Source organism: Bactrocera dorsalis, chromosome 1, assembly GCF_023373825.1.
Source record: "Bactrocera dorsalis isolate Fly_Bdor chromosome 1, ASM2337382v1, whole genome shotgun sequence".
In the NCBI taxonomy this organism is placed as follows: Eukaryota; Metazoa; Arthropoda; class Insecta; order Diptera; family Tephritidae; genus Bactrocera; species Bactrocera dorsalis.
In genome coordinates this window covers 102,318,034-102,345,077 of record NC_064303.1, presented here as the reverse complement: position 1 = coordinate 102,345,077, position 27,044 = coordinate 102,318,034, and the positions used below count along the sequence as shown (strand labels likewise).

Below are 27,044 nucleotides of genomic sequence, written 5' to 3'. Positions count from 1 at the left end.
AATAACGGCATTTGAAAATAATAGTTTCGTACACAACCACAGTAACAATAAATTTCGGAAATTAGTCATCCTGTTATCCAAGCAACTGCAACCTTTCGTTTAGTAAGAAAAAACTTCGATCTTTATATCATGCTTTGCATGTTTATTTATTAAAATTTATAAAATATCTAGATGTTGGTCTGTAAAAAAATCTAATTAGTATAGATAATCGCAATTACCTACCTGTAGCATCATCGCCAGATTCTTTTTCAAATGTACTTAGCATCACATCCCGCGAAATGCATGTTGGACATCAGCAATTTGCCAAACATTAACTGGTTTACCTGTGCTGCAAACTTGGAGAAACAAAATCTTTCGTAGGGACAGCAACAATTCAGAACTCGAAACGCCGGACCACCAACTAACTACCACCCAAATGAAGTCGAATATCGTACGAAGAAGCGTACTGAAGTGAATAACAGCGAATAGCAGCAACAAACAGCCACCAGTTACAGGTAGTTGCAAGAGTAATTTTCGCTACAGCATTACCTGCCAAACTTCCGCTCTACATATACTGCACTGCCTTCAAACATATGCACCATATTTGAGATTTCGCTGAACTTGGGTCTAAATCGCAGGTATTTAATATATTCTATCCGTACACCGCTCCAACTGCTGCGCGTACACGCGTACACAATCAAACCGTCAAAGTATATACATGACTGGTTCCGTTACACATCAAGTATGCTTTAGATGTACTTGGTCCGGACATTCTGTTTACGAAATTCGTTTAATAAAACGGAATTGACGCTGCAACTTCAACGTTAATTAACAGCAACATTTTCATTTATAGGATGCGAACACGAATATTAAATTAATAACAGCTTAACACTTGGATTAGTTTTCTCAGAGGCTCGAGAAATAAAATCGAAGTGTTAGGCATAGTTAAGTGCAGCGGCTCAAGTGGTGTACAAATATTACGCTGGAACAACAGCAAACAGCGGCTGTAGCAGCAACAAGAGTAACAGGAGTACGTTTTCCTAAAATTCGCTACGTTGCAGCCATCAATGAATTTACGAATCTCTGCCTCCTGCTCCTTGCACATTATATCTCCCCAAACATTTTTTTTTACATATTTCATTATAATATCTGCCTCAATCACTTTTCGCACTTTACAGCAGCCCTTGCCCTTACAGCAATCTTTGTTTGCCTGCATTATATAGAAGTGTAAAAAATATATTACCGCCATGTTATAAAATTGGTTTATAAAGTGTATACCACATAAAAATTACACAAAAGTTTAGCAACATAATAATGCAAACGTTGGATGATGTGTTGTGTAATTCGTATGTAGACCAGAGTAAGTTCTTTAAGTTGAAAATAAAAATCTTATGTATATTACCTAGAAATATTAAATTGCCTATCAACATGTCCTTATCACCTATACGGACTTTTTCAATAAAATTACTTGGAATACATTTATTATTATTTTTTTTACAAAACTTACAATACGTTCATGTTACTTTCAAATTTAAATAAAGGAGTACAAATAATTTTGGAAACAAATTTTCTAAAACTATTCCCATCTCATTAACTTTTTTTGGGTTAATTATATAAATCTACTTTTCCAATTACTGGAAAATAAAAATAAATAAAATCATAGCTTTCTCGACCACATTTAATTTTCGCTCATGAATCTTATATAATAATGGCATTCTAAGCTACCAAATGTAGTCTAAACATAGTTTATATATTTTTTGGGTAATCATACGTTATTATGTATTTCTACACACCTCAAAGAGAGAAATGATAATTGAAATAATTAACATCAGCTTTTGGTGTAATATGGAAATTCGGACATAATGTGATTTGCGGAAACGAGATATCTATGAAATTAGGGAGTTTTAAAAGAAAGGTATGAGGGGCACGTTTAATTTTCCTGATTATCTTATCTTCCACATTTTCTCATTAATTTTTTGTGTTTTTGTAGTGCTACAATTGAAATATTTAAAGGCTGTACCTGTTGATCTAGCAGCATTAAACGCAGACTGCGCTTTTATATGAAGTCGCCGCTAATCAACACATGAAAGTATTTAATGCATACTGGTCACGATGTTGGGCAATTCTATAAAAACAAGAAGTTAGCATTTAAAATTTCAAGTACACAACAACACTAATTTACCTCTTTTATTAAATCAATGACTATGTTAGAAATCCTTTAAGAGCGGCTGCGACTACGTGAAACACTACGTCCAGCTACACCATTGCGACTTTGACTACGGCTTAGTGACTTTCGTCTAACTGGACTTCGTGAAAATTTGCTTCGACGAGCAGGTGAACGACTACCTGCTGAACGTGATCTTGAACGTGGCGAATATGATCGTCGTCGTGGACTACGAGATCGCCTGCGTGCAGGTGAACGAGAACGGCGTCTACCGCCACCGCCACCACGTCTGTTATTCGTTCGTGTTGCAGAAGTAGGACGACCATAACGAGCCATCTGTACGCGTAACTCCCTACCGTCAAGCATTCGGCCATCCATAGCCTCTAATGCATCCTCTGCATCACGTTTGTCGTAAAATCTATAAAGAAATTTATTTTGAATATAACCTAGTAATAAATTAAAAACTATATAAAATAGCGCCAAAAATATTTCATCGAGGTTTGTTGTTGAATTCGTACGTAAACTGACTAGGATTATTTCGTAGACAGTAGTTGCAAAGTGAACTCATTTTATATGTGCATCTCACAGGAGGATTATCTTTATTTTAAAATTATCCCAAACAAAGTGATATGCAATATTTTTTTATTCCAAGATTATTAACAAAATTATTGATTAAAAATTGTAAATTTCGTACGTAAGTTGACTAGGATACATTCGTAGACAACAGTTGCAAAGTGAAATTATTAATATTTGCACGTTCACAATTAGATTACTTTAAGCAATAATAAAAATAATCGGCAGAATGTACGGTGCAAGTGGTTTTCATACATGTATGTATGTATATGTATTATTTGAGGTTAGAATTATTTCACGCGGCCATGCCCCAGAAAACTGGTGTTTAACCCATTATTTTACAGCTTTTATTTTAACAACTTACCTAACAAATGCGAAACCACGACTTTCACGAGTATATCGATCACGAGGTATGTAGATATCTCCAACCTCACCACATCGCTCGAATACACGTCTCAAATCCTCCGGTGTAGTACGATATGTCAAATTATCAACCTGAATGAAATCAAATGGCAAAAAACATTATACAGAAATATTTTTCATGCGAATGAGATTCTTTGCCCAATCACACCTCGTATTTTCAATTTTATTTATACTAACCTTAAGGGAAATCATTCCATCAATTCTTGGTGGTGGTCGTGCAGAATTATTCCCACCTCCACTCATTTTGTTATTTGCTTTTCAATAGTTACTTGTTTACTTGAAATTAAGAAATATTTATTCTCACAAACTGCACTAATAGAAATTCAGACATCAAAGAACTAATACAAAATGGCGTCGTGAAAATGCTACGAATACACGTCCGTTTTAATCATTTAACGAAAAATTAACGAACATTTGGAGACATCTAGCGTTATTTTCAAAAGCTGCAGAATAATGAAGTACGATATAGCCAACTTTACACAATTTCTCACTTTCTTTACAACGTCCTTCTATCATATATTTACGTGAAACCAAATTATTTTATAACAAAGAATATATGTTTTTTCACACTCAACTTAGCAAATTTTGGACAAAAATGTGAACTTTTTTCACTCCCTCACTTATTTTCGGAAAAACTTAAATTTTCTAAAATTACGTATCACCCTATGGTGTGAAAGGCATGTTTCTTATACCACGCTGTTCGTCGAATGTTGCTACATGGGTGCAGGTAAATTTTTCTTATATGCGTGGCCATTTTAACTGATTTCGTGTTACCGCAGAGGTTTGTAATTTTTGCATACCTAAATGTAATGCGAAAAATTCTCAAGAATAGTTGGGATAACAATTGTTAAGTTGAACTTCACTTCAGTTTGTTTTAAATACTGCTTTTGAGAAGTTTGTCATAGAAAAAAGCGTTGTAATATAGAACGGTTGGCAGAATTGGCAAGGAAAAACGTGATTTGTTGAGGTGATTTCTAGTGAACGCTAAGAAATTGTGGAACGTTAGGAAAGAGTAACCAGACCTCCCGAAAGCATACAAGTTAATAATCTTTGCAATCAAACAAAGAAAAGTAAAAACGTGTACGGTTCCAAATTCGTGTGCGTGTGTGTGCTTGAAAATTTTGTGATAAACGTGGAGGAGGAGAAAAGGTGTCACCAATAAAATAAAAAAAATAAACCATCTTCGTCATCGAACGAACCTAATAAACTTGCGTAGATTAACTAATCCTAAACGATTGTGAGAATAAGCAAAAAACACATTTTAAAGCAAATATGGCACAGGATAACACGGAGATGGCAACAAAATTTTCCACACTGAATGTGAATGCAGTTGAATTTGTTCCCAGCTATGGTTACAGTAGCGTTGCAGCAACTGCGGCAGCAGCGGCGGCAGCTGTAGTAACCACAGCCGGTACCACACCAAACGTTGTCCCTATGGAAGCATCATCTCTGCCGGCGTCAGGTAGTGCCACTCCCGCCACAACCCCAGATTCTGCAGGTTCGGGTGGCTCTACAAATGCATTAAATGCCACTGCCGCGGTCGCTGCCTTACAGGCGGTACCGCCTGGAGCAGCAGGAGAAACTCCTGCTGATTCCCCAATGCAAACATCGCCTGTTACAACGCCTTTAGGGGCAGCGCCCATTGAAAACATCAACACCGCAGATAAAATTGCTGCCAACAATGGTAAAGTACTATATCGGCTCCCCAATAAAGTCATTTTAATAATATATGTATATTCCGTTCATTAAACATATGGGTATATTCATTTTTAAATATTTTTTATTTATTTCAAATTAACAAATTTTATTTGTCAACTTTTTAAGCCTATTTGCATGCTCCGTTTGTTAGTACATAAAAAATTTGTAAACTTAGGTTGCACTATTAAATAGGAGCGGCTTGTAAGTTTTTTTATTTTAGGTTTTTTTCGAGTTTTGTCATTTTAACCTCTTAAAAAAATTTCTAACACCTATCATGCATTTTAAATAGATGTATTAAACTTTTCGCAATAGTACTCCAAGTGCATTGCACTACAAATGACAAATTGTGTATAAAAATTTCTCCATCTATTTTTAACTTTAAAAGCAAACAATGAGTTCGTCTTTCTTTCACATGCTCGCTTTTATAATTTTTGATTTCTCTCGCAGTTGCCGTTGGCTCTTTCTTCCATAAATTTGCGAAAAAATGCTCTATTTTCCACGAGCTAACTTTTAGCTTCTTGACCAAGTCAGTATGCATCTAACATATATATAAGCGACGTGTTGCTCTCTTAAAGCAATTTTATTTTTGAAGTATAATTCATAAAGTTATATATGTACATAAAAAACAAAAAAATATATATACTTGTTACTGCATTGTACCTGTACATACTAATTTTTACTTTTCTTTTTTGACCAAATTCGCTAATCTGCTGTTTGTGGTTTCAACCGCTTCTAACCTGTTAATGGTGGTTGTCTAGCTGTTAGCAACTCGAAGTTGCGTACGGCTGTTAGTCAGCGGATAGTTGCATGTGGCCCGGTGCCACATTTAATTTGGTTATATATTTGTTCGATTTTATTTCGTGAATAAAATAGCTTACTTAAATCTTTATTTTATTGATGCACTCATAATTACATAAAACATATTGTAGTTAGTTTTTTTAAATATATAAAAATGCCACGTATGATAAGAAGAAGTAAGCTAGAAAAAATGCAATATAAACCACATTTTTGATCAGCTGTGCATGTATCAAACAACGAGTTGAATACTTGAATACGTAGATCTAGAACAAATTGTATATGTAGCTGTTTATTTCTTAATGTTACTAATATATTATGTTGTTGCACTTTTTTGATTATTTTACTGCAAACGGTTATAAATAATGTTGAATTTTGACAGAAAATGACCCAGCCGATAGTTGGGACGTTGAGGATGATCCTGTCATAACACCGGACGACGAGGAACCTGACGAAGCTATTGAAGATGTTGAAAATGATACTACGCCTAAAGTTTCAAAAAAGAAAACACCGAAGGTTGAGGAGTCCCGTAGTAAAAAAGAACATATTAATGTTGTTTTCATTGGACATGTTGGTATGTATTGAGACAGTTTAGTTACTTGAAATTTGTACAAATTAAACTTTTGTATTTATCACAACATTATTCATTTTAGATGCCGGAAAATCAACAATCGGTGGTCAAATAATGTACCTCACAGGTATGGTTGACAAACGTACACTAGAAAAATACGAGCGTGAGGCACGAGAAAAATCGCGCGAAAGCTGGTATCTTTCGTGGGCTTTGGATACAAATCAGGAAGAACGTGACAAGGGAAAAACTGTAGAAGTAGGCAGAGCATTCTTTGAGACAGAACGCAAACATTTTACTATATTAGATGCACCAGGGCATAAGAGTTTTGTACCCAATATGATTGGGGGTGCTGCTCAAGCTGATTTGGCTGTTTTGGTTATCTCAGCTCGAAAAGGTGAATTCGAAACTGGTTTTGATCGTGGAGGACAAACACGTGAACACGCTATGTTGGCTAAGACCGCTGGTGTTAAGCATTTAGTGGTTTTGGTAAATAAAATGGATGATCCGACTGTAAATTGGGATGAAACACGTTACAACGAATGTAGGGACAAGATTCTACCATACCTCAAAAAATTGGGTTTCAACCCTTCAAAGGATTTAACCTTTATGCCTTGCTCTGGTTTGGGCGGCGCTGGTTTACGTGATCCGGTACCAGCCGATATTTGCCCCTGGTACAGAGGGCCGGCATTCATACCATTCATTGATCAGTTGCCTTCGCTCAACCGTAACGCTGATGGCCCATTCATAATGCCTATTGTTGACAAATATAAGGATATGGGTACAGTGGTAATGGGAAAAGTAGAATCAGGCACTGCGCGAAAAGGGCAAAATCTATTAGTAATGCCAAACCGGGTAAGTGAAATATTTGCTAAAAATATAAGCACAAAAAATTACATTATTAATTTCTTCCTTTTTGGTTTTTAGACACAAGTTTCAGTGGATCAGCTATTCTCTGATGATGAAGAAGTTACTTCTGTGGGTCCTGGCGAGAATATCAAAGTCAAACTGAAGGTGTGTAAAATTAAAAAGTCTTGGTTATTATATTTTTTTTTCGATTCTAAAAATAGCTAAAACTTTTTTTGTGTAATGAAAATTGTAATTATAAATTAATAAATATGAATATTAATTATAAATTTATGAATATAAATAAATAATAATCATAATTTTTCACAGGGAATTGAAGAGGAAGATGTTTCACCCGGATTTGTTCTATGCGACGCCACCAACCCCATAAAAACTGGCAAAGTTTTCGACGCGCAAGTCGTTATTTTGGAGCACAAATCCATTATATGCGCTGGTTACTCGGCGGTTATGCATATTCACTGTGCGGCAGAGGAGATTACAGTGAAAGTAAGTTTAATCTCACAGAAGTTTATATAGCTTTTACGAACTTTCCATTTTTTGTAGGCCTTAATTTGTTTGGTTGACAAAAAGACCGGAGAAAAATCAAAAACACGTCCAAGATTTGTTAAGCAAGATCAAGTGGCAATTATGCGTATTGAATGTTCCGGAATGATTTGCCTTGAACAATTTAAACTATTCCCACAGATGGGTAGATTTACACTTCGCGACGAAAGTAAGTAGCAACAAATTGTAATTTATATTTTTACTTGCATATTCCAACATATTTTATTAATAATAATTCTTTTTTGACCGTTTACAGACAAAACTATTGCTATTGGCAAGGTATTGAAGGTGATCGAATAAATTGAGCACAGCTAAATTCATCTAAACGCCTTGCTTCTATATAAGAAACAAAATATATGATAAATGAGCAGGATCGGACTCGTTAAACGTAAATCATTAACGCCATTTCACATTAACTAAAAACTACACACAGAAGTTGGGCAGAGAGTAGCGTATGAAAAGAAGGAGTATATAACAAATAACAATACACAAACCTTATAACATTATAAAACGAACGAACACAAGAATATGAAAAGTAAACGTAAATATATAATTATATTATTGCTATAATTAAATATGAAAACAAAAACTTATATAAAATAACTGATTTTATTCTTTCGGTTAAAGTTGAAATAAGTTCAGTGAAAACATAAATGTTAAGTAACACGCAAAGGAAAATTGCAAAAGAGAACTACTGCTAAAAGTAAGCAACAAGTAATTTTGAAATGATTTTTTTTACATACATATATAAATCGATAGAATTTTAAAATCGAAATATTAAAGCAAAAATAAATAAATTAGGGCAGTTCCCTTCAGTAAATGAAAATGATCGCAAGCTAACTATTGCAACGCGCTAAACGAAAATTGGACCATATTCACGAAACATCAGCACAACAACAACAACGTAGATGTTCCACATAATATCAGTGCAGGAAAATATCATATTTTAGCAATATTTATGGAAGTTACCTTTAGATACCATATATCTAACAAAGTGGTCATTGGTCACAGGCTGACGTCGACTAGTCTGACAAAGCGGCAGCAAGGTAATACGCTTACATATATACATATGTATACACACAAAGTTACCTAAATAACTTAAAAATAAATGCTGTAAGGTATTTTCTACTCAAATGTTGCCTCGTTATTTCAACAAATGAACTATATTAGTAGGTTTACGAAATGTTTTTGTTTTCCTTTTTTTTGTTTTTTACAAAAAGACATTTTTGTTTTGCGGCATGTAGACATGATAAGACTGCGTGTTTTAAACAAAATCTTATGCGTTTCAATGATGAATATGTTTTAGACTGCTTTTTGTAGCAATGCCTAATCAACAAATAATAACAATAAATATTTTTAACCAACACACGCATTATATATATTTAGTTTATAGTAAGCAAAAAAAAAAACTACAACCACATTGGATTAAATTGTATGTCCTTTTGTAGTACTGGCAGAATTAATTAACTCTCCAACGAATTTTACTTTATTTTATTCACACGTTTCAACTTAATGTAATATATTTATGAAATCTCTTTTGTTACTGTTTATTTCGTGAAACCATGAAATTAAATTTCGTTGTCACTTTACACTTATTTCTAAATATTATTAATAGCTGAAAACATATTCACACAAACGAACAGCATTTATCCTACTAAACACTAAACTAAATAGCGATTAGTAGCAACTTTTATAATGATTGGAATTAGCTTTGCTTTTGTGTTACATAAAAATTTTTGTTTACAAATATGTATGATTGAACTATAACTTTATTAATGTAGGTATGTGAGAATTTCGACTACATTTCTAAAATTAAAAAAAAAAATACAAAAACATTATTATTCAAATAAAAACGACATTAATTGCTTTAAAACATTGTAAACTTGTAAACTGAAACGAAATACTGCATACACATTTCCTCTTATTTAATGAAAAAAAGAAAAACAAACAAACACATGAACACTTCAGCTAAAAGAGATGAAAGACATACGCATATTAAATGTCGGTGAAATGTCAATAAAGCGTAAAAAAGCTAAACATAAAAAAACTAAATTTTTTCAAAAACAAAAAAGGAAATTAGTTTGGTTATATACAAATTCAAGGCTTGGAATTTCTCTTGAACTACCAGTCTTATGGCATTTCGAAGCAGTGTATGACATAATCATTTTGGTGGTTCCACTGTGTGACTACGAGTATAATAATTAATAGATTATCTAAAAAGTCGATATTTGTTTTTTAAGAAAATCGAAATTATTTTCAAAAATTTGCATCCTACGCTCATTACCTCACCACTATATCTAAGTAGATGTGTGAAAATTTCAGGCCAATCGGTTCAGCCCTTCGGAGAAACTTCGAATAATGCGTTGTTAGAATTTGATCTTCCCTATCACTGTTTGATCTACATACTTATTGTGGATCCTGAAAAATTTGTTTCCGTTCTCTGGCGTTGTTGACATTCCTATGGCAGTGTTTTATTAGCTGTTCCACTTCTGAAGGTGGTATTGAGTTCGTGTCTCCAGGGAAGTAAGTTGATGATATTAAAATTTCTGTTTTCATTTATTCCGTCTTAGTGTTTAGTTGCTTCGTCACTTTTCTTCCTATTCTAACACTTTCAAAGCATTGGTATGTAGATCTCATTTTGGACTTGCAACAATCCCAACGCGTATGCTTGTCCCTTATTCGCACTTTTTGGGTGAAAAATTGTTAGATTGTGCGCAACAGGTATTTCTTCAACAATTTTTGTGGATAGCTTTACACCTGACCACCCACCTAGTTGAGGTATTACTATATTTGCGAGCAATTCAGCTGTGCTGGCGTCCTTGCAGACAAAAATGAGCAACCCTGGCCTAAATTTCACTCCTAAGAACACTAATAGGCTTTTCCAACCCTTGAGCGCCTCATACATTATTGTCTGCTGAATATCAATCAGTTGTTCCGGACACAGCCGCTCTTTTGTGAAGTCCTTCGGGAGTACTGTCACCCTGATAACTTTTATAGCCTCAGCGTAGCTTTGATCTTGAACAAACCTTATTGCTTGTGGTTTCGGAACAGTTAACTATTCCACTTGTTTGATAGGGGATGCTAGGCTTGGTCTTTTCGACGGCTGGTTCGCTAGAGGCGTTCGCTGAGCGCTTGTGTGTGTGTGTGTGTGTGTCAGTTTTTCAGCTGGGACTCGCACAGATTCTGGGCTCATACGAGTACCCTTTTCCGGATTTCTTGTCTTGTCTTACGATTCCTACTCCACTCAGTCGCTGTCTTCTTGTATCGTTTCTTGTGCCAGGACGTTCTAGTTCGTTGACTTTTGGTCCTCTGTACCACCTGTGCTTATTGTCATATCTTTCTCTTTGAAGCGAGGTTCATCGCCTTTATATGCTCCGCTGGTCTTCTATCATCTGTCGACAAGGAGAGAGAAGGCCTTCTTCGTTCCGCGGTTCTTCTGGTGGAGGGTTGGTCGTCGAACTGCGCGTATTCGGCGAAGAGCGTTACTTTTATCCGAGGTGCTGCCGGAAATGACGTTGGAATGACCTAGTTTTGAATATTTTTCTTTAAAAATTTTACAAATTCTTTGTAAAATATGTATCTTTGAATTTATAAAAAGTTTGAGTAAAATATAAAATAATAAAATATGCAAAAAAATCTATTTTTTTTTTTAATTCACAAGTGGTACTAGCCATAACCTCTTAATGTTGCACTGAATAACGAGTTGCTAATACTTTTTCAGACAAGATTAGATTAGTTTGCATTAAAATGCTAACTTTATTTGCAATTACTACTGATTATTAAAATTCAAAACTTTTTCATCAAGCACGCACGTTCTATTATGTTTTAATCGGACGAACGTGCAAATATATTCAATTCATTATCAAAATGCTCTCCAACTATATACATTAACCCTTAAATTTTATAAAATTTTCTACAAAAATATGTATGTAAATAAAATTATATCGCTAAGGGCATATTTATAATTATATTTGCGTTTTTTACATACACATATATATATTTTTTTAATTTTAAACAATGATTTTATCAACTTAAAATTATAAAAATTCATTTTAATAATTATTGTTCATATTTTCAATTAAATAATAGGGAATATATATAATTTTACACACTGAGGAAAATAAATTAGAATGAATATACTTGTATACTTGCTACATGTGCATTCTTCAATTACATACATATGTACAAATTTTCTCTTATATACATATTTGTGTAAATAGAAGGATTTATACAATTTCTTGAGTACTTTTCAAAAACCTATGCAAATACTTTTACAAGGCGACAAGCTTCATACGTATACAAGGCATAATGGTAGGACTTCATGAGCCCAAACCGCAAATTTCGTACATTAAATAATACTATGAGCTATGTGCTAAAAGCGGTGTGATTGGTTTATCTCTCTGACGCGTTTCTTTGAGCTTCTGCTCCTCCTTTTCGCCATATAAATCAAGATGTCTGCCATGATACCAAACCAAAATGTCGAAGATCACACCGATCGACGTAAGCGCTGTAATGAAATATTTTTTTTTTTACACTAAGCACATATACACATACATATTATATAGATTAGGGTGTCTGTTATTTCTTAGGTAGACTTTTTTGAGATCAAAAATCCCATGTTAAATATACAGAGTTTGTCCGGAAAGTAAAAGTCCGGAGGGGCCACATGTGGGCTATAGAGCGGCTGCGGAAGCGTTGGGATGAAGGCCTTAGTTAGGTAGAAATTCACAAGAAGGTGGCGTGAGCCGAGGCGTTGTCGTTGCGCAACTTCCAATCGGATGCGATGTCTTGTCGGACCCGATCGACCCTTCGTTTGAGTCTCTTAAGGACTTCCATGTAAAACTGGACGTTGACGGTTTGTCCAGGAGGAACAAATTCGTGGTGGACGATGCCTTTGATGTCAAAAAAGACAATGAGCCTTGATGGCCTTCATCAGCGACCTCTTCCCGGCCCTCCAAACAGGCCTGGTGCCACCGAAACATATCACTTCTTTCCAAAGCAACATCTGGGTAAGCCAGCTTGATCACATCAAACGTCTCTATCGCTGATTTACCGAGTTTCACACAGAATTTAATCGCGTACCTCTGCTCTAACGAACGCTGTTTTTCGGCTTGCACCACTCATAGAACCACGCCGCGCGAAAATGTTTGTCCTGACTCTCCAGGTGCTCGGTGACAACTGACCAGCCGCTCGTTCGTTAGTTAGGGACGCCCTCTACCGAATCCAGTCTGTACGCGCACGCTCTGAAGTACAGTCGCGGCGGAAGAAAAGCAGTCCAATTACTTTCGGGACAAACAATGTACAAAAGGACAGGCCGACATGGTAAAATTGACTCAGCTGATCATATATGTGTATATATATATTTTATAATGCCTTCGACGTTTCCTACTACGTGTAATAAATTTCGTGGCAAACTTAATATACTCCGTTCAGGGTATTAAAATCAACTCCGTAAATAACGGACACCCTAACGTAAGTATACCTCAAACTTTCATACTTACACAACGCTAATATATTTACATAGTACCGGAATTTCGTCTGATCATACAATTGGCAATTGCCTCTACCATGACAAGTCTCCGTCCACACAAGGCAAGTTGAATCTATTATACGTCCAAATATAATGGGGCCCGGTATAAGTGCAAGCAAACTAATCATCATTAGGGAAAGACCTTGTGCAAAGGATTTATCCTTCGTGGCAACGGCGCGAAAGTTCACCAATAGATTGCCAATACGCCCAGAAGAGCCGAACCAATTGACAACCATCGATGCGATAGTGAAACTGTAAAAGGCCACAGAACAGCCCTTCAAGCAAACGCCTGGTGTGAGTATATCGGAGAGTGTGTTCACAGAACGGCTGACGCGTGTGAGCAGTTCATCAGCCGTTGTTGTTGGTTTTGGTGTTGTTGTCCATATGCTTGCTGTTGTTGGTACGGTGATGTCATCGTTGTTTAGTAGCATGGTGGGTACTGGTACCGGCGTTCCTGTTGTAGATATACCATTGATAATTTCTGAGCTTTTCTGTGTAAGTGGTTGTTGTTCTTTGGTGCTTAAGTCACTTAGAAAGCTGGGAGTGGTGGACGTGTAGGGAACAGTACTCGTAAAGACGGGGTCCAAAACATTAATGCAAGAGCAATTCGAAAATGTCTGTAAGTAAAGATTTTTTTAAAAAAGTATTGTACACACTTCGACATACAAGTACATGCGTATACACGAAATTCTTCAAAAACTCACCTTCTCTTTGGCGTCCCAAGTTTTACAGCCCGCATGACATGCAGAGAAGAATGTTGTGTCGCTGGCCTCGTGACAGACCGGCGAATACGCCACATTATCGCAGCTACAATTTTTATTACATTGATTGGTGAAATTATAGCTGAGAGAAAATTCAAAAAAGAAAGCAACAACAAATAAATGAAAAAAATTTAAATCGAAAATTAATTTACTTACTTGTCACCATTCTGCAGAGATATCGTATCACCACAATACATAAAAATATACGACGTTTGCCCCAAAATATACACACAGCCCACTATAACATTCCACATTAGCACTTTGCTCGGCGATGGATGTTTCTTCGATATAACGATGCCGGATCCAATGAGGCCAATCACCATGCCAATTATCGATATTGGACCCACTACAACCGTGGCGGTTTGTGCGGTTCTATGGAATTGCACCTCCATATATTTGGACAAGAATGTCATGTAGCCAGCAGCGCCCAAAATATAGAATACGCCCGATATGATGTTGTATATAAGCAATTTGTTGCGTAACAAACGCAGCAGGGCCTTCGGAAAATCTGTTGCAAGAATGCACACCAGAGCTTATTAATGATCAAATTAGTTATTTATTTAAATTTACGGCAAACCTTTAAGTTTCGGAAAGTCGTCCGCGTCAACCGCAGCTGCTGCGTTTGCATCCAGCGCGGCTGTAAGAGATAGCGTGCTGCCCAACGATATGCCATCTTCCTTCTTAAGCTGCTCCAAACGCATCATCCGTGGCAAGTGTGAGTTGTAGTGTTCCGATTTCTTTTTTGGCAATTGTTTGGGAAAGAGTCCGATTAGACCAGAGAAGAGCACCATCAAAGTGCCCAATATCATCCAACCAAACCACCAAGCACCCAACCAGCGTGGATCTTTATTGTCGATTAGTGGCTTTTTGAAGGGATCAATATACATATTTAATGAAATGTAACCTGAAATTATGGTAGAGATCGGAAAAAATTGCATGTTCAAAATGGGAAAGGGTTCTTTAGAGTAACTGTTATCGTGTGTAATATTGTGAGGTAAGTTTAAATTTAAGAATAAATTCTCGAAAAATAATAATGCCATTAAGGTAATCATAAACTTATAACATCTTGAGAAATTATTTTTTTTTTGTCACATTCAGTTACCGTTAGTTAATTTGAGCTTACCCAAAAAGAAACCCACGATCGGACCGATCATTCTGAGTGCCATGGCCACGGCCAACATGAGCGGCGTATTTCTCTCTTTCGTATTATCATCAAGATACGTTTGACCCAGCGAATAATACAAGGTATTGCCCACGCCTAACACGAATTGCGAGAGGAAAATCAAGACCAACGGCACAATGGACAGAAAAGACTCGCATTCTTGTGATGATTTCATTAGACCGCACATTTCTTGCGAACTTCGTATGGACGCGTTCTAAAACGAAATTATGACAATGATAAATTAGTAAACAATGGAATAGTTACTTATAAACATGTTTTCTATTGTGCAGCGCATATTAGCATATATATTAAATATTTACATACGATAACATTGTGTGTGGACGTTGAGGTAGGGGAAGCTGTAGCTCACTACAGGGGTCGTCCTATAAAACTCCAAATAATTCCTATCTATTAAATTTAATGACTATATAAGAATTCTTTTAATTACTTCATAGTGATCTGCACTTCGGATGCAAGGCATCAAAGTAACCTTCACCTCTTTTTTAAAACATGTCAGCTAAAACAAATCACATCGCGGCGCGACAGTCACTCATGTACTGGCTAGGCATGGTGCCTGCTTTACTTATATAGAGCCAGCTGGCCGCCAGCGCTTCACTTGAAGCCACCTTGCGACTTCCAAAGCAAATCACATCACGGCGCGACAGTCACCTAAGCACTGGCCAGGCACGGTGCCTGCTTCACTTATATAGAGCCAGCTGGCCGCCAGCTTCACTTGACGTCGCGTTGTGACAACTAAAACGAATAACATCGCGGCGCGACAGTCACCTAACCACTGGTCAGGCATGGTGGCTGCTTTTCTCATACAGACCATATATTTTTCAGTTCGGACCATTTTAGTGTATAGCTGCTCTACAAATTGACCGATCCAAATGAAGTTCGTATAAGGGAAGCTATTTTATTTGACAAGTTATTTTTATGAAATTTGGTACAGATTATTGTCATAGACAAAGCTACAACATTCGAACATATTGTTCATTTCGGATCGCTATAGCATATACTCGTATGTTGCAATACAAAGTGGCCATTCAAAATCAAGACAGAGCCCACTTTATTCGCTTCTCTGCTGTAGGAGAAAGGTATCATAACTTCCGTGTGGACGAAGCTGACTTTTTTCTTGTTTTTGGTTCAAATATATACATAATTTTTGTCAGATCTCAAACCCATTTCTTTGTCCATAAGTGTAAGTTTGTATGTATTTGTCTATATGTGTATTGTACTTCTGAGCTTAGCGCTCAGTAAATTTGAATTCGGACGACTTAAATTGAACTAAATTATTGTGTACACCAAACACACACGCCCACACACACATAAGTATACATATGTAAATATAGCACACACACATATAAAATTTGATATGATAACATGAAATGTACTAATTTTGTTCACCTACAACCAATGAGAATGAACTTGTCATATTTAACGTCAGGTTGGATGACGACTGCTCTTGTAAATATTCCGCGGTGAGATGTAGTGCGCCATCGCCGGCGCCATAAATGAAATGTGGCAGAGCTAATATATAACAGGATAGTCCGCAAAACACAATGCCCCATGCGATCCAACGTGGGCGATTTCGTTGACCCCCAATATAGCTGAGTATAAGCGAGAGCAGGATTTGCGATATTTCATTGCCGCTCAAGATAATGCCTAATAAACGGTAAAGAAAAAAGTGTGAAATGGAAAAAAACGGTAAATAATGTATATTAATATATGTATATGCATTTATGTATGTTTAAGGCATAAACTATAAAAAAACGCAAATAATGAAGGAATTATAATAGCACCGGGCAACAAAAAAAATTTTTGGTTTTCTGTTTTCATGCTTAAATTCTGCTTTTAATCATTGAAAAACACATGAATTTGTAAATTTGGATCTTAAAATTTAATTTTACATACGAGAGAGTCCATTAAAACAGAAAAGAAATACAAAAAAAGCTACAAGGTGGAGAGAGCCCATATGAACATAAAGGAAATACGAAAAAAGCGCTACAACAACAAAGTTTATTCAAATAAAAAATTTTGCATATTTTTGGTGTAGGAGAAACTGAAATTACACAAAAATTCGAAAATGTTGACCGGTGTAGCTAGTTTGCTTTTAATTCATAATTCTTAAAATAGCATATTCGTTAATTAAGCAAGATTTTTATATGAATATGCACGTATATAATTACACTAAACGATTGCGTATAAGCGAGGCTTCAACTAGTTGGTGTGTGCACTTAGGAAGAAATTTAAGTCTAATTTTTTTTTTTTTTAAATTAGTGAGAAAATATTGAGCATTAAAAGTATGACGTTCAATCAAGTCCAAACCCGTTTATAATTTCAAAGTGCCGCGGCACAAAAAAAATTATTTTTTTTTTTTCAAAATAAATATATGGTTAACAAAACACTTGTATTTCTTTTTCAATTCAAAAAATTTTAAACATATTTCAATAGTGCCAGACACAAGAAATAGCTTTGAAGTCATCACCATTTCCGTTTGGTTGCTCATACGCACCGTACACTGCCTTCATTTTATATGTAGTTCGGTGCGTATATTTTATTACATGTTTGTATGTATGTACCACTAGTCGCTTAGAATTCGAATATTTACCTGTTGTTTGGCTAGGAATCTTGAAGCGTTTCTCGATTGTTGTTAATGTGACGACGAAATACATGTAGGACATGGCTTGAATGGTGCCCAGCAGCCCATAGACCAACATAAATGACTTTGTTGTTGCGTAGCGTTGCATCCAAGCGGGATGCCATTTGGCTAAACCGCATAGGTAGTCACCGGGTCGTTGACGCAGTTGCGCTTCCGCCATTTCGAGTGCTCAGCATTCAGTTGTTGATGCTACAAAAGTGGCGACTGTTAAACGAATAACAGTTATTAAAGGAAATTTTGAAAATTACAATATAAACTTTGCATAAAATATAAAAATCATGAATTTCTACATTTTAGACGCATAGCGGATTACACGAAATATTTGACTAGCACCGTTAAAAACCGAACTGATTAGATTACTTTTCTGATCGATATGAGGTTTTACGCTACTAATAAAGTTGACTGACGGATTGTAAAAAAATTTTGACGGTCATTGTTGTCACCAAAAATAGCAATAAATGAAATATTTTAATTAATGACTGGCTATATGCTGTATAACCTACCTAATGTAAAGCATGTCTTATTTGTAAGAAAACATTAAGTTACTTAATATTTATTAACGGCAAGTAAATTAATAACACTTAAATTATTTCTAGTAGTTTTTGTAGTCAGTTATCAGCTCTATAGAAAATAAATCGTAGCTTAAAATGCAAAATAAAGTAACATAAATTTTCATTCGTTTACAGGCGCAGGAAAACGATGTAATAGAAACCACTCATATTGAAACAAAATTTTAGTTTTGGTTATAAAATGGTTATATATTGGTTATCTACTGGTTATATAGTGGTTATATACTGGTTATATATTGGTTATCTACTGGTTATATAGTGGTTATATACTGGTTATATATTGGTTATCTACTGGTTATATCTGATAGGTATATTGGTTATCTACTGGTTATATAGTGGTTATATACTGGTTACATATTGGTTATCTACTGGTTATATATTGGTTATCTACTGGTTACATATTGGTTATCTACTGGTTATATCTGATAGCGGAAGCTTAAAATTCGATGCATATATGTATATATGTAATATGGTGTAGTGAATCGTATGCAACAAAAAACTCAATTACTAGTTTCTTGTGATAGGTTGTTTTGCATTTTAGGTGAGGATATGTAGTTTACACAATACATGTAAACGAACATATACTTTTATGTATATATATATAAATACACAACAGTTCCTCTATGAGCGCAAATAATCATTGTGACACTTCTGATCGACAAGTTACCTATTTATTTTTCATGGCCTGGAGATCGTGCGATATCAAACATTCCATTTCACTAGCTTTATTTAGCGTTAGTCAGGCAATTCTTATAAAGTACTTGTTAGTTGGTGACTTATATGCTTAAGTTGTTTATTTTAATTTCTTTCAACGTTTATTTATTAAGTAGCAGATCACTCCATTTGTCATCGCACTTGTAGGAAGTGGCTGAGATCTGATCATCGAACTTTTAACATTTTTTATATTCAATTCGGCACACGACTGCTCTGTAGAGAGCCAACTGGGTGAGTGAGCTGCGCTGCAAGCCCAATGTCAATTGAAAGCACCAAAATTTGCTTCAAATTTGGGCAGCAAAAATAATTTGTGTTTGTAGAGCTGTATAATTTTTATCTCTCATACATACATATATATTTATGTACATTTCAGCCTTTCAGCAAATACCGTTCGAGTTTAATGATCTTCGATTATCTACATTACATAAAATATATACGGTAGAATATAACAATTAACGCTTATCACCTTAAGGTTCCTTGCAGGCGACTTTTTTACACACTTCACAAGAAAAGGCGGGCGTGTGTACAAAAGTATATACAACATATATGTACATATATCTATATATGTATATGGGTGAGTCAAAAAAAAGTTTTTATTCGCTTGATATCTTGAAAAATAAGTAGTTTCTTCGACACCTCTACGAAAGTCTATCCATAATGAGCTCTTATTTTTAACGGGATTCGCCTTATAGTTTGCTACTTTTTCTTACAATCAGATAGAAAAATATATATCTCGCTTCTGACTACTTGAAAAATGTTTGGTTTCATAACTTCTGTTGGAAAATTTGTGTTCTGCAAAGTGAACTCTTACGATTCTTTCCTAAACCCAACCATTTAAAAGATAATAACAGTATATAGGTTAGGTTGGTAATTTTTAATTTTTTTTTTATACGATTTTTAATGTAAATTAAAAAAAATAATTATAAATCAAAAAACCCGTAATTTTTGTAGAAATTTACTGTTCAACAAAAATTGGCACTTATCTTGTTTTTTAGTTTCTTTTATTATGTTTTTTTTTCAATCATTTTTTTTGTTGATTTTTGGCTATGGATAGCTCATAAACACTTAATTTAATCGAAGATTCATGTTTGGAGAGATTTTCAAAGAGGTGTCTAAGAACCCATTTTCCAGAGTACGAAGCGAAAAAAGTATTCTTTTTTTCTCCACCCTACTATATATTCATATATACATCTATATTCATGTAGCAACATACTCGTAATATAAAGTGCCAAAAAGACGCCTGTTGATAATATGCTAATCGATGTATATACATTTCTATGTATATTTACATATGTACAAATATATTTGGAATTCATGTAGTTATGTACATATGTATTTCATACAGGTACATATGCTTATCATGAACGTCTTTTGCGATAAAATAGTTTTTACGAAATAAGACGCCAAATTTCGGCTACTTTTGGCCAATATAGGCGCCATCGTGCTGTAGTTGACACAAAAATGTGTTCGAAAGGTTCACAAATATTACAAAAACTGTAATGCTGCGTGTGCAAACTTCCGTTATTTTTGTCAAATATTTGCAGTTTTGAAAACTATTATTTGTGTTTATTTTGCTATAATTTCTTTTGTTTCGTTTTGAAGTGTAGCTGAGGCTTAATTCTTGCGCAAGATATCAAAATGCATATTTTAGTAGAAAATTCTTTAATATGAAATTTTTTAATTCTTTTAAACTAAAATAATTTCCTTATTGTTTTCCGCTGCTAACTGTTTATTTTGTATATATCGTTTTTGAGCCGCATATGCTTTAAACCTTTTTTATGCACTCCGCATGCTCCGCCATATTTTGGACTTTGCTTCTTTTAAACTGTTTTTTTTTTTAGAAATATCACTAATATATATTTTTTAAATCTTTTCTTTTTCACATGAAAGCGCGTAGTTCTAGTTTTATTCGTCGGATCGGTATCATGCTATACCTTTTTGGAGAGCTCATTTCACCGCAAGACTTTTTTGACAACCTAATATGTTATATATACATATATTGCATGTTATTTTTCGCAACGCGAATTCAAATAATTTCAATTAACTGCACAAGGTTTTATGCCAAATACCTTTATAACACTTTTCGTTTCCTCTAAATTCGTTTTCACGGCTTTCTTGTTAATTCTGCCGTTGCTCACTATAAAATGCTCCTATTTTCCAAACACGTTCTACGCCGTCCACCTGCGCTCATTTACTGAAAGTCATTGAGTAATTCTTTTATTTAGCCTGAATAGTGTGAAATTAATATTGTTGCTGTTTATTATCAATTATTTATTGTATTTATCGCTTATTTATAATCTTATCAACAAATTGGGTCTTCACTCGTAATTTGGAGAGACCAATCGAAATTTACAAGTATGAGCGCACACTTAACAATTTAGCAATACTAATTGCAGTTATTATTCTTATGTATTGCATTACTTAGTGCTTTCACATGTAACGGAAAAATATTGAATATTATTTGTTTCACGTCAATTATTTATATAATTTATTAAGAAAACAATGAAAAATGCCGATTTGCTAACATAATTTCTTTTTTGTATTTCAATTTTGCATATTTAGTTCACACAAAGCAAGTGTCCATACTATAATTTATTACGCTTTACAATTTCTGCGATTAAATTGAGCAAAAGTTCCGTTGATATCGGCTTGGCGTGCCGAAATACACTGATTTCCACAACTGGGCCACATTCAAATCCGCGCCACACATTGCATTCTATTAATCATAATTGCGTTGTCAAATGTTGAATACAAGCTTCATTATTTGAATGACAATAATGAGAGATATGATGCGCTTACATGTAGTACGTTGAGTGTGTGTGTGTACTAACACATGCTAGGTTCGGTTTCGAGGAGATGCTTGCTTGGTGTGTTTGATATCAGCGATGGCTACGTCATGGTCCTCTACAAGTGCCGACAGAACGGAAGAGAAAGTCGCTGTGATAGCGATTACACATACATATGTATAATACATCGCATGTGCTTATAACATACATACATACGTATATTTACAACAATGATAATATTATATAATGATGTGGCGCTTTTGGCTTCGTTCATTTTTCAACAAAATTCTCCTTATATAGTATTTACTTTAACTACTCTATCAAACTGTAACGATAATGAACATAATTTCATAGAATTAAAAAATAATAACTTAACTGTTATAATTTTGTAATATAGAGTTGTACAAATTTTTATTATATAATCATCTTCGAATAATGATAATACAGTGAAACTTCGATAACTCGTATTTGCAAGGGACCACAATTTAAATACGAGTTATGGAGTTTTTCAAGTTATCAAGTTTTCAAGTTTTTTTTTCAAGTCAAGTTTTTTACGGCAAGAATAATTTCTTTTTTTTTTTTAATTGTTGTAGAGGCTTTTGATACACATTTTTCAATTTTTGTCTCAAGAAAAATATGAGTTATCAAAGGGACCGAAATACATGCATTTTTCGCGAATTTTTCTAGGGACCGAAGAAATACTATGAAATATCAAGGTTTTTCGCTTATCGAGGTTACGACTTATCGAAGTTTCACTGTAATAGGGTTTCATTGCATCCCTTTGGACATACCTGCCTTGCAGGAAACCCCGAACAGTAGTATCAACTCAAGCTATTGTCTGAAATGGGTTTTGATTTTGCTCCAATTACACTTTTCTCTGAAAGAGAATCGGTAAAGGTGTTTAATGGCTCCACTTTGAATGGCGGTCAGTGCGTGTCTAAAGTTAGTTGCGTCCGAAGACTAGTCGGTGTTGTCGAAGTAATCAAGGAAAAATCTCTTGATGTTCCTAGGAGGCAGCTTCGCTTCAAGCAGACGACAGCAAGAATGATTTCTGCCAAAATATTTCAGCAGAAACTGCTTAGAGAGAAGCTCATTATGTTTCTTGACTGGTCGTCGCTGTGTAAACGTTCAATCGAATACATCAAGAGCATTCTGTTATAGTTCGAAGTGTAGTATTTTAACACGTCTGAATCTTCTTCATCTGCGTTTCCATACATCCAAGTAACCATATCGGTGCGACGTAGCTTACGACCGGCCAATTGCCTTGTATGTTGTCAACAACGTTTTTTTTTGTTTTTTTTTCCCATGAACCACGACTTGAGGATTTTGTTGAGGCTCTGTAGCTTGCAAATTATCACGGAGAAACACCGGTTTTCGAATGTAACACATACCACTTTAGGGTTATTGGCAGTCGGAAATTTGATTTCATCGACTATAATGTTAAGATGGAGTCTGTACTCTTTCGTCCAGTTCGTGAATATGATCGCGACGGATTTAGTGGAGGAGAGTGTCAAGTTCCTTGCAGAGAAGAAGCGAGAAAAGTCGGGAGATAGCCGTTTACTTTCGAAAGCCGACTATTATGTTTTCGGGTGCCTGTGATTACTTTCATTAGGCAACAACCATTAATTGAAGTGCCGATCGCATTCAAATGTATATTAAGTAACAATATTTCATACGTTATCGCAAATCGGCGGAGATTGCGTCTTGATGAGTGCCGGATTGTTCTTCGAAAATCGATCACCTGAGCTTGTTTGATCGCTAAACAAAACACGTAGAAAAACTTTTTCAATTGTAAAAATTTGTGAATATTTTGCATTAACAAACTTTTTTGTCTTCAGGAAACAATGTTTTATGGAAATTCCAGAGTCGTGACTTAGATACCAATATCTTGAGAACGGCAAGGTTAGAGAGGTCATTTGCCAGTGCAGTAGTAATGAGGGAGCGAAGTGAATACTTGTATATTGCATAAGTCTGACTTCTTCTTTTTAAATGAAAGCTCCTCCACGGACCATAAAGGCTTTATGATCCCTGCTATCGTTAACGGGGAGCGATCGACCGAGTACATAAGCGATATATACTTCTACACGTACAGAGGTAGATCTGTTGCCTTCATGATGGCCCGAAGACCCATCGTCAGTTTCAGCAAATATGACCGGGTGGAATAGCCCAATCAGTCAACCATCTTAAACTACATGTTATAGAGACCACAAACAGTAAAAATGAACTTGACACCACAAACCGTTGACGAACTTTGCAAATAGTTTTTAAATGAGTAAGATTAATTTTTAAATTCAAGTATCAATATTCCTTTCTTTAATTATTTTAATAAACAAAACAAATGTATATTGCTAAATTAAATCAGTCAGCAGCTTTGTTAAGCACTTCAATCTCTAACGTGTATATAAAGATTACGTCCGGTTGCCGATTCGTACTTAGTTGGTGACTGCACACTCATCAGCATACCAATACCGACGGACAAAGCAGTGAGTAGTATGGCAGTGATAAAAATACCAGATATAATGGCAGGCGATGTGAAGGCTTCACATGTCCAGGCATCCTTAAACCTGAAATCACCAACACGTGTGTCTTTATCATATTGCAATTGCACCCTTTTTAATATAATTGCCTCCTTATCATTATGGAGTGATATTTTACCACATGAATACGACGAGGTTTGCGGTGCATACAGATCAGTTACGTAATATTGCGTTTCGTTGTATTTAAACGATTTTATCTCGAAGTAACCATTGCTAAGTAGTACACTGAAGGTCAGCGAGGCATTTGTGTTATTCGCTTGAAACTCAACTGTCAATATGGGATCCGTGCCGGACACGTTCATACTCTGCAAATGGATAGTTTCTACTTCGTCTGCAGTTTGCGTCTGAAATTCCGTGAAATAAAATGAGAGCTGGTTGTGTTGGTGAAGATGGCCGATTGGTTCATCTGATTCACCTTGAGTACCCAAGAACAAGTAGGCAACTTCTCCGCAGCCTGAGGCATCCGTTATGGCTTTTATGACATCATCTGTAAAACAAGTGCGCAATATTTAGTACTAAATATTCATTGAAAGACATCTTAGAGGGGGGGTAAGACTTCTAAAGTAAATAAGTTCCACGAGGATATTCCACCTTTTCAATAAATAATAAAATAATTTCCTTACCGCAACTTCTCATTGGATTTTGCGCTCTGCTTAATACATCCAATGAGATCGTATATAACGCCCCAACTCTACACGATAAAGGAGCATCCAAATTTCCTTCGTTGGTAGCCTTTAAATGTGCTGTGACATTTAGAGTTAAAAGAGCTCTTTCAGGTCGCTCAACATTAGCGTAGAAGAATGCCTGTGTTTGTTGACTTAGAAATGGGAAGCAGCCTTCGCAACGGAAACTCTTTAAGGTTAGCTTTAATATTTAAATAATTTTTAATGGAATTTTTGTACAACTTTTCTTTAATTAGCAGCATACCGTTTTATATAGAAAGGCTGCGACCATCTTCGTCTCCAGTAACGGTTTTATTTCGTTAATAAATTCATGTTGACTTATTCTTGGAAACACAGATTTCGGTTGGCTAAAGGGGAAAATTGAAAATCAGTATATCAGTATATACTTATAATAAATATAACGCAACTCACACTTCAGCATGCCAAATCAAAACGGGTCCACATTGTGCTGCGGTCACAAGCACAGAAAGTACAAGAATTCCAATGAAATGCTTCTGCATTTTGAATATTACGTCCGATAAAATTGAATTGTGCTATGAAATTTGTAAAATTACACAAACGTTTTGACAATTAAATCAGTGCAAAACTGTCAACAATACGAACCCAGTCGAACAATTTTATGAAGTACGTACATAAGTACTTTGTGAGTCAAAAATTACTTCCTTAATGTTTGACTTTGAGTAAAATTTTAGAGTGCACACGCAAAAGGTTCGTTGCACCAAAGCTATTATAAGCCTTCAAAAATTCGAAATTATCCTTAAAAGAACTTGATTTTCATAAGACAATTTGTTTGGCAGCTATATGCTATAGCGAACAGATCTGAAGCATTCCTTCGGAAATTGCAAGATTGCCATGCCAAATTTGTTGAAGATATCTCATCAAAGAAAAAGGTTTTCCATACAAGAACTTCAGTTTGTATGGCAGCTATACGCTATACCGGTTCAATATCAGCGGTTCCAACAAATAAGTAGTTCCTTGTGGAGAAAAGGACGTATCTTAAAAACCTGACAGACGGATAGACAGACATGGCTAAATCGACTCAGCTCGTCATGCTGATTAGAAATTGTTAATAAAACGCAAAATATTTACTACTGTGACCGCTTCCGTGTTCCCAATTTGGCGCCTTTGCGTATGCAACGCCCCACCAAAATTTTTGGTGCATCCGCCGCCGCTGCAGAAAAAATGCACTCAATTTGGTGCCAAAATCTCAGATTTCTACCAGGCGACCAGAAGCATGGAGCAAGCAGCTGCCGAATACAAGCGAATACAAAAATGCTTATAACTTCTAAACTACTGGTTGTAGCGAAAATCTAAAAATGCAGAAAATTGCAGAATCGTATGGGGCACATTTTTGTTAAAAAAAATTTTAAATTTGGACTTACATAGAAATTTAGAAAAATAAAAATGTGTCCCAAATCGCCGATTTTTGCGGAGAAAATCGTCAAAATGATTCTTTTCTCCCAAGTGAGGGTGTTGAAATGGGGTGTGGAAAGATTTCCAAGTATCTCTCTATTTATTCCGAGTCCAAAACTTTTAAATTCAAACATTTTGTTCATACCCAGAATATATTAAGTACATAGTATATGGGGCCCCGATGCAATGCATTTTTGGAGGAAGGATTACCCCTTAATTTCATTTATATGTACATATGTATATATCACAGAATCCTGCTGAGCTGAAAACAGGAGTTATGATTTCTCGCTTCACAAAGCACTGTATAGTTGCTTGCTATTTTGACGATAATTCAGTAAATTAAATCCTACCCAGCACGCGTATGACTTATTTCAAAACTTTATATCGGCGGAACCCAAATTGATAAATTGTCATCAATCGAAAAAGTTTGATAGGAATAAGTTACATAAGCTATTTGGCTGACAGGTACATTGCAACAAAAACGACAGCTCGGTCCTAATGTTTTTCAAATCAAAAGGCAAATTAAATTCGCTTGAAGCTGATTTCCGGTTCGATTTTTTAGAGCGATTTGCAACACTTTCAATGCTAATTTGCTTCATACCCAACATGTTGCATTG

At 35.3% G+C, this 27,044-nt stretch overlaps 4 protein-coding genes across 7 annotated transcripts; 1 reads left to right on the top strand and 3 right to left on the bottom strand.

Annotated features, from left to right (window-relative positions):
• Positions 1-119: 119 nt before the first annotated feature.
• LOC105231150 (serine/arginine-rich splicing factor 2) lies at positions 120-3,493 on the bottom strand. Of its 2 annotated transcripts, XR_852780.4 has the most exons (5): positions 3,317-3,493; positions 3,081-3,211; positions 2,162-2,561; positions 2,000-2,104; positions 120-1,189 (listed from the first exon to the last, which is right to left on the bottom strand). XR_852780.4 is itself a non-coding variant. In XM_011212283.3 (4 exons), the coding sequence occupies exons 1-3, from the start codon at positions 3,380-3,382 to the stop codon at positions 2,198-2,200; spliced, it is 561 nt and encodes a 186-aa protein (XP_011210585.2). In that variant the 5' UTR covers positions 3,383-3,472; the 3' UTR covers positions 1,444-2,104; positions 2,162-2,197. The 2 variants fall into 2 exon arrangements, 1 of the variants encoding a protein (XP_011210585.2); XM_011212283.3 differs by lacking the exon at positions 120-1,189 and having other exon boundaries at positions 1,444-2,104; positions 3,317-3,472.
• Positions 3,494-3,863: 370 nt separating this feature from the next.
• LOC105231149 (eukaryotic peptide chain release factor GTP-binding subunit ERF3A) lies at positions 3,864-9,527 on the top strand. Of its 2 annotated transcripts, none has more exons than XM_011212281.4 (7): positions 3,864-4,823; positions 6,015-6,206; positions 6,286-7,055; positions 7,128-7,214; positions 7,377-7,553; positions 7,611-7,779; positions 7,867-9,527. In XM_011212281.4, exons 1-7 carry the CDS (start codon positions 4,412-4,414, stop codon positions 7,908-7,910), a joined length of 1,851 nt encoding a protein of 616 aa, XP_011210583.1. In that variant the 5' UTR covers positions 3,864-4,411; the 3' UTR covers positions 7,911-9,527. The 2 variants fall into 2 exon arrangements, with proteins under 2 accessions (XP_011210583.1, XP_011210584.1); XM_011212282.4 differs by lacking the exon at positions 3,864-4,823 and adding an exon at positions 5,605-5,811.
• A 2,031-nt stretch (positions 9,528-11,558) lies between these two features.
• On the bottom strand, positions 11,559-21,676 carry LOC105231148 (solute carrier organic anion transporter family member 74D). Of its 2 annotated transcripts, none has more exons than XM_011212279.4 (9): positions 21,078-21,676; positions 17,675-17,929; positions 16,475-16,728; positions 15,025-15,277; positions 14,479-14,805; positions 14,058-14,409; positions 13,845-13,983; positions 13,112-13,757; positions 11,559-12,117 (listed from the first exon to the last, which is right to left on the bottom strand). In XM_011212279.4, the coding sequence occupies exons 2-9, from the start codon at positions 17,883-17,885 to the stop codon at positions 11,969-11,971; spliced, it is 2,331 nt and encodes a 776-aa protein (XP_011210581.2). In that variant the 5' UTR covers positions 17,886-17,929; positions 21,078-21,676; the 3' UTR covers positions 11,559-11,968. The 2 variants fall into 2 exon arrangements, with proteins under 2 accessions (XP_011210581.2, XP_019847628.2); XM_019992069.3 differs by having other exon boundaries at positions 17,675-17,914.
• Positions 21,677-24,042: 2,366 nt separating this feature from the next.
• LOC105231147 (V-type proton ATPase subunit S1) lies at positions 24,043-25,610 on the bottom strand. The gene is made up of 4 exons (XM_011212276.4): positions 25,426-25,610; positions 25,259-25,361; positions 24,955-25,195; positions 24,043-24,818 (listed from the first exon to the last, which is right to left on the bottom strand). Exons 1-4 carry the CDS (start codon positions 25,512-25,514, stop codon positions 24,178-24,180), a joined length of 1,074 nt encoding a protein of 357 aa, XP_011210578.3. The 5' UTR covers positions 25,515-25,610; the 3' UTR covers positions 24,043-24,177.
• Positions 25,611-27,044: the final 1,434 nt, after the last annotated feature.

Bases quoted from the DNA above. Each gene is read 5' to 3' on its own strand.
- LOC105231150 (XM_011212283.3), bottom strand. From the start codon at position 3,382: ATGAGTGGAGGTGGGAATAATTCTGCACGACCACCACCAAGAATTGAT. The intron at 3,212-3,316 runs GTTAGTATAAAT...GATTTCATTCAG, and splicing joins ATGGAATGATTTCCCTTAAG to GTTGATAATTTGACATATCG. The intron at 2,562-3,080 runs GTAAGTTGTTAA...ATTTCTTTATAG, and splicing joins CGTGGTTTCGCATTTGTTAG to ATTTTACGACAAACGTGATG.
- LOC105231149 (XM_011212281.4), top strand. From the start codon at position 4,412: ATGGCACAGGATAACACGGAGATGGCAACAAAATTTTCCACACTGAAT. The intron at 6,207-6,285 runs GTATGTATTGAG...TATTCATTTTAG, and splicing joins TGTTTTCATTGGACATGTTG to ATGCCGGAAAATCAACAATC. The intron at 7,215-7,376 runs GTGTGTAAAATT...AATTTTTCACAG, and splicing joins ATATCAAAGTCAAACTGAAG to GGAATTGAAGAGGAAGATGT.
- LOC105231148 (XM_011212279.4), bottom strand. From the start codon at position 17,885: ATGGCGGAAGCGCAACTGCGTCAACGACCCGGTGACTACCTATGCGGT. The intron at 16,729-17,674 runs GTAAATATTCGA...ACCGTTTATTAG, and splicing joins GATTCCTAGCCAAACAACAG to GCATTATCTTGAGCGGCAAT. The intron at 12,118-13,111 runs GTAAGTATGAAA...ATTTCATTACAG, and splicing joins TGTAAATATATTAGCGTTGT to CGCTTACGTCGATCGGTGTG.
- LOC105231147 (XM_011212276.4), bottom strand. From the start codon at position 25,514: ATGCAGAAGCATTTCATTGGAATTCTTGTACTTTCTGTGCTTGTGACC. The intron at 25,362-25,425 runs GTGAGTTGCGTT...TTTCCCCTTTAG, and splicing joins TTGATTTGGCATGCTGAAGT to CCAACCGAAATCTGTGTTTC. The intron at 24,819-24,954 runs GTAAGGAAATTA...CTTGTTTTACAG, and splicing joins AAATCCAATGAGAAGTTGCG to ATGATGTCATAAAAGCCATA.